General features: G+C 49.7%; 1 protein-coding gene across 1 annotated transcript in view; it reads right to left on the reverse strand.

The window, feature by feature from the left end:
- PXDN (peroxidasin) overlaps window positions 1-6883 on the reverse strand; it is a 95374-nt gene that overhangs the window by 5130 nt on the left and 83361 nt on the right. Inside the window, exons 19-22 of the mRNA XM_023518427.1 lie at window positions 5019-5153; window positions 3800-4008; window positions 364-484; window positions 50-182 (exon numbers count right to left, since the gene is read on the reverse strand). Of these exons, the coding sequence (XP_023374195.1) occupies window positions 50-182; window positions 364-484; window positions 3800-4008; window positions 5019-5153 (598 nt within the window). The remainder of the gene's footprint in view (window positions 1-49; window positions 183-363; window positions 485-3799; window positions 4009-5018; window positions 5154-6883) is intronic.

The following is a 6883-nucleotide window of genomic DNA, read 5'->3' on the forward strand; positions in this document are numbered from 1 at the left end:
AGGCAGGGCGTGTTCCCAGAGGGAAAGAAGCTGAGCCTGCGGCCCTCACCTGCTTCCTGAGGTCTGTGATGGTCTTCTGCATTTCCAGAACAAACTCCTTGAAGTCATTTGTTCCTAGTCCGTTCGAGTGCTTCCCGAGGGCTGAGGTGGCATTGCTGAGACGTGGACCATGCTTCCCAAAACTGCCATGGGGGAAGGGGGCAAAACCTTACCCCAGGAGATTCCCAGCAGCCTCCTTTCATCCAGGTCCAAGTCACTGGGTTCTGAGTGTGTGCCCGCCCCTGGCCAGGTGCCCTGAGTAGGCCACCCATCCCCACAGCAGAGGGCCCTCTACCCTTGGTTTGCCCTCAGAGTGGCCCAGACCTTAGCATCTCCCGAGGCTGCCTCTTCTTGGCCGGCTTGTCCTCCTGGTAGCTGAATTCAACAGACCGTCTGCCTCGGAAATGGTGGGAAAACACGTTGAACTGTCCCCTGGTCCTGCAGTCTACAACGAACACACAAAGGGGCATGCTGGCTGCTGACCATGCTGCTGATCTTACTGTCTCTGGACAGACACGAGCAATCTTTATGAAACAAACCCTGGCAGCTGTGGCAGGTGCAAATGAAGTGACCTCATCAAACTCGCTAGCTGGTCTGCAGATTGAATCCTCCGGTTTCGGGGCCAGGACTTTATTCCACCTGCACTCTGCCCTCCTCACCACTCAGCCACTGGTCTCCAAAGCAGCTGAACCACTCAGACACCCATGCTGCCCACCATGCTATCATGTGTGGGTCCTCCCACCCCAAGCAGGTGGGGCCCTCAGGGTCTGGGCACCTGTGACCCTCCCCACAGCCACCTGCACCGTACCTCCAGGTCTCATGCCAGAGGGGGGCCTCTTGCCTACACCCCCGAGGTAAGGGAGGGGCCCTCAATGCCACATCTCACATGGGCCCCAGGCACCGCTGATGCTCTGCGGCAAAGTTAAGGGGGTTTCTCATCTGTCTCATTTCCTCATCAACCTGGACAGGCCTGGGAGGGAGTCCAGGCAGAGGCCAAACACAGCCCTTTTCAGAATCCTACAGCCTCCCCACAGAGCAGGGATGCCCACACTGCTGTCTGTCTACTTGAGAATGGCACTGGCTCCCCTGGACTCTCTCCCTCCTCCTGGCTGGCAAGAGGAAGGCAACCAGTGTCTCCAATGTCCCTCTGCCAGGCCACAGAGCCACACACAGCTGCACTACGTGGTCTGTGGGTTATTTCCATAACCATCCGGCTTCCAAGTCAGACCCAGAAGGCTGAGTGTATGTCACTCTGTTCTTCCACACTGTCTCGGAAAAGCTGCACAGTTTTAGATCACACACACTAAGTATTTAGGAGGAAAGTGGCAAGATGCCTGCCACTTCCTCGGCTAGTTCAGAAGAACATGTGCATTGCATACATGCATATGTATACACACACAGACACATGTGCAAACGTACACACATTCACACACACAGACACATGTTATATAACCATTCACTGTGGCATGCACAGCAGCGCGCACACACATACACTCGTACACACACACACAGCTGTGTGCAGCTGGCACTGTATGTACGTACACACTTACACACACGTCCCTACACTTACATAAAGGGAGAGTCATATACAGCAAAATGTAAAGTGGGAGTTTCCTGTGATACTTTATAGTTACTGCAATGACCCCCCCCCCAGCTGTGTGTAGGTATGTGTGTCCTTCCTTAGGCCTAATTAACCCCACAAAGAAGGTGTAATTCTTGACTCTGTTCAAAAGAAAGCAGCGACCTACCCAGGAGTTGCTTCTCAGGTTTTCCTGTGTGTGCAGGAATTGTGCTTGTATGTAAAAATACCAAATGATCAAGGGGCACAGCCCACAGGGTTCATTTTCAATGTCTTTTTATAAAGTTGAATTGAAACTAGCAATAGACACTGGGTTTGGTTTTGTCAAACCCAATTCTTTGGTTATTTTTCTGTTCTCTCTTAGATATGGCCGCTAGAGTGAAATGAGAACAGAAGCTTGGCGCGCATTCCCCAAGCTTTGCCAGCTGTTGAAAGAGAGAAGAAAGAGCAGTAAAGCTTCCACAAGTGTCCCACCCACGGTGAGGGGGCAGTGCGTGCCATGTGACAAGGCACCTCCACGGTCAAAGGACTTTGGATTTGATGAGCAAAAGAACAAAAAAACCAAAGCTCCTTCTGATAACCTGCTGAAGTTGTCAGAAAATGAGGGGATCCTGCTCGGTCCCCCAGGCTGAGTGCAGCGGTGGGACCCCAGCTCACAGCAACCTGGCGTCCTGGGCTTAGGGATCCTCCTGCCTCAGCCTCCTCCTAGCCACAGCACTCAGCTGGAAAACAATGGGATTTAAAGGGAACAAATTTCTGTAAACGCAAACTGAATTTTCTGCCACAATGCTTGTTGAAAAGCATTTTAAACTTCATAAACCAGGGCGGCGCCTGTAGCTCAGTGGGTAGGGCACTGGCCACATACACCAGAGCTGGAGAGTTTGAACCCAGCCCGGGCCTGCTAAAACAATGACAACTGCCAAAAAGAAAAAATATATATATAGCCAGGAACTGTGGCAGGCACCTATAGTCCCAGATACTTAGGAGGCTGAGGCAAGAGAATTGCTTAAACCCAAGAGTCTGAGGTTGCTGTGACACCATGGCACTCTACTGAGGGCAACAGCTTGAGACTCTGCCTCAAAAAAAAAAAAAAAATTACACTTTATAAACCAGTGAGAACAAAAAAATAAATAAATAACACAAAAACAGGTACAGGTTTCTGGCAGATGTGATAAGAAAGAAGATGATTTTCAAAACTGGTATATAGCAAGTACAATTTTCTATTTTTTTATGTGAATTCTGTAAGACAGATGAGGAGACAGATGAAGAAGAGAAAGAGAATCAGATGACGCTTACAGACACGCCTCACGCACTCACATAGACACTTAGCCAGGAGCCCTTAAAAATCAGCTCTATCCAAAATGCAGGTTTCAACACTATGCTAAATCACCCCCGGAGCAAAAACCACTCTAGGAAAAGTGAGGCAGGAGGGAACGTAGCTAGATTCTCTGAATTCTGTGTATCTCTTCTGGAAACAGGAAGCAGCTGTGGCCAGAGGCTACCGTGCGCGAGTGAGGCCGGGCCAGCCCTGCGGTCTGAGTGGCAGCGTAGCCCTGCGGGCTCTGACCACCCCAGGCTTGGTGCTCTTCCACTGGCTCTGATCATAGTTTGAATCAAGCCAAAATTACACTGATACTGGAAAATGGAAACTGAGGTTAACCAGAGTGGGAATTCAGAATGCAAAGCAGGAATGCAACCAAGAGGGTGGCCCTGTACTCGGCACGCAGCTCCATGGATGGGACCGTGCTGGCCCCACAGCTCCCAGGCCCTGCTGGCGAGACCACCCCACACCTGCCAGCACTGACTTCCTGAGGCGCAGCCACACACGTCATGATGGACGCTGACAACACTTGGCACTACGGTTACAGGAACCTGAGGCGTCTGATACGCTGCTCACACCATCTTTGCCCGTGGGTGGGAGCACACAGGCCCCCAGGAGCCCTATCATGGAGACAGCAGGTCTAAAGAGTCTGTCTTACTAATGCCTGGTGTCACTACAAATTCCTCAAAATCCCGTCTTCTTTGTTCACACTGTTGGCACACCTCCTGGGGCTGTACCATAATTCAACAAACTCTGTAACTAAACACTGCTTCCAGTTCTCAGGCCTGTGAGGACACTCTCACATGACGAGGCCTGTGCAGAGCTTTCCCCAGAACCAGCAATGACAAAGACGCACACACCTTCACAGCAGTCCTGCCACACCCTGAGGTCCACCCTGGGGACCTCGTCACAGCTCCCGTAGCCATGGGGGAACTCTGCCACTCTGAACACATCCCTCTGCACGCGGGTGATGTTGTCCGAGTTGTCACACAGGATCCTGGCCAGCGAGGTCTGTCTGATCTGCGTCAGCTGGGCGGGGGAGAACACCCCAGGGTTCTCGTACCACAACCTGGCCCAAAAAGAGAGCTTCAGGGGAGGTTGGGGCTAAAACCCCCCTCTCTGGAGCCTTGCCAAGCAGCTCGGAGGCCACTGGCTTTAAGTTAGGTATCACTGAAAAACCGATTGACTTTGCTCACACTGCCTGCTCAAACACAGAAACAAAAGCAAGAATCTGAAATGAGGAGGGATAGGGTTAGCTCTTCTGACCAGCAACAAAAAACACAGGCCACATTTTAAAAAGAAAAACCATCAGGCAGGCAGCTAGCTGCTGAGTGACTGAACAGCAGGTGGACCCACCTTCCCAACACTCATAAGTGTAAGGTGGAATTGAAAACCAAAATCCCTTCCAGAAGCTCTAACTCCTCTAAAATCCTACAGTGGCTTACCGTGTTTCCCCAAAAATAAGACATTGTCTTATATTTATTTTTTCTCAAGAAGACACACAAGGGCTTATTTTCAGGGGATGTCTTCCTCTCTGCACCGAAATGCACGGTCTTATCACTAGGTCTTATTATCGGGGTAGGGCTTATATTTAACAAATGCATAGAAATCCTGCTAGGGCTTATTTTGGGGGTAGGTCTTATTTTCGGAGAAACACAGTAGTTGTATGGCTGCCTGGCTTTCAGGAGTAGAAATACTTGTGTAAGAGAAGGGACATGGAAGAGGCTTTGGATTAGGTGGTAATGATCTGAGCTGCAGTAATGCCAGCCTGAGGCCACTGTCCCAAAATGATAAGGTCTGAGGCTTCCCTCTCATCCTCAACAAGGGTGGCCCCTCTCTTCCTGAGCCCCAGGACAGCCTGAGTGTCTGAGTACCCTGTCCTGCTGGTAGGCTATGCCCAGCCATCCCTAAGCAGGCTGTGTGTAGGCAAGTCCTGCCCTGCTGGCTTACCATGCTCACCTGTCCCCGTTCCTGAGCAGGTCGCATACAGGAGCATCCTGCCCCACTGGCCACACTGTGCTAACTGTCTCCATCCTCAACAGGCCTAGCGTCCTGCCCCACTAGCCACATTGTGCTCACCTGTCCCCGTCACGGAGGCGCCTGAATTGTGTGCTGAGCAGACACATCAGCGTGGGCCCCAGCCGGCTGCCAGGGACCAGGTCTTCCACCACAAGGGCCGGGAACAGGTCGATGTTGAGCGTGGAGCCGTACAACCTCGAAAAGAGACAGGAGAGTGTCAGTTCACCTGACAACACAGCTAAGTTACTATCCTCCATTCTTTGGTCACTGTGCACATTTAGACTGGTACTTAACAAAGAAATCCAACTTTCTCTGAAGCATCACCCATTATACTTAAAAGGATTTTTCCTATTTTCTGTCTCATATGAAATCTCTACATTTGTTATAAGAAATATGGCAATGCCAGGAACATCCAAGAAAATTTAAACCACACTTTCTCTGTTTTTCAGGGACAACCATTTATAGCTTAATCCTTTCAAACCTTTCATAAATATATTTGTGAAGTACACATAGTTACAGATGCATTTTTAGAAGAACAAAAGTTGATTCTACTAAATATTGAAAATATATTTGAAATAAAGAAAATATATTAAGCAAAGGTAAGGCAAAACTAAGACATAAATGTTTAAGAATGAGCATTTTCTTTAACTTCTAATTCCTCAGAAATGTATGCTTTCAAAGAACTAAATAAACTTCTACCACAAACCTTTCTTGTCTGAACTAATAACTCTATTAGGTAACAGACACCACTATAGTTTCAGCTGTTATTTGAAGCTCAATGTTTTAAAAAATCTTTAATTCTGACTGCTCCTTCCCACAAAGCTGGAAGCAGTGCTGAGGGACCAGCCTGCAGTCAGGACGGAGTTTGGGGCTCAGTGGACAACCAGCATGTGCTGTGGCCTCAGTGGTCATCTCACAGCAGAATAAACACAGATTCCTTTAAACCAGTATTTAGTCTCTCAAATTGTGCCTGTTTCTTCTAAGTTCAGTGACTTTTGTGCTGACCCTCCAGCACTCAGATGTCCCCTGGGAAGTGAGCTCTGCTCAGAAGGACCCAGCAGCATCTGGTCTGTGGCTGAGGACAGCACAGGCAGGGCCACCAGTGTCACCGTGGGCTTTCCCAGAGGAATGGCTCCAGCTGGGGAAGCCTCCCCTCTTCTGCCCACCCCACCTTTTAGGGGGACCTGCTGCTGTGGGTGGAATGCCCACATTCCTCAGATACTGTGGGGTGGAAACAGGAGTCACAAGCCTCCGCTCCAGCCCAAGGACCTTAGACTCAGATGGGACACAGGGGGCAGGGACAGTGCCAGTGCCAGCCCAGGCCCTGCACCAGCTGTGCACCACTGAAGGTGTATGTCTGTCCACTGTCCCCCAGGCCTGCTGGAAACCCTTTGCCCTGAGAAGTCCTCCCAGCCCCCATGGCAACAGGTCTGTGTCTCCAATTAACTCCTCATGTTCACCTCCCTTCCCCTCTGAGTCAGTACTGGGCTGAGCCAGAAAATAAACGAGTCATTCAGTGTGGGGGCGAACGATCTCCCACATTTTCACCAGTATCTGGTGTACAGCAAGGCCTGGATCCCCCAAGCAGCCAGCAGTGCCAGCCGGGTGGCTGGTTCCTTCCTCTGAACTGTTTTGCGAATCAGTTTGGCAAACGTGAACAAACTGGGAAAGTAATCGGGGTTAGTCTGAGAGGACCAAGGAGATCTGAGCACATAAAGTACAGATGGTTCACACAAATACCAATAAAGCAGAACTGTGACCAACCGTCAGACCACGTGTGAGTTTCCTTACACCAACAAGTTTAACATTAAGTGAACACTGGAACATTTTAAACTTAATAAACGTGTTTACTTATCCATAAATTGAGATCACAAGCACAAAGTCATTTTTCTTTTCTTTTCTTTTCTTTTTTTTTTTTTTTTTTT

The sequence above is a fragment of the Otolemur garnettii genome, unplaced genomic scaffold (genome assembly GCF_000181295.1).
Source record: "Otolemur garnettii isolate 467f Iridium unplaced genomic scaffold, OtoGar3 scaffold00139, whole genome shotgun sequence".
Taxonomy (NCBI): domain Eukaryota; kingdom Metazoa; phylum Chordata; class Mammalia; order Primates; family Galagidae; genus Otolemur; species Otolemur garnettii.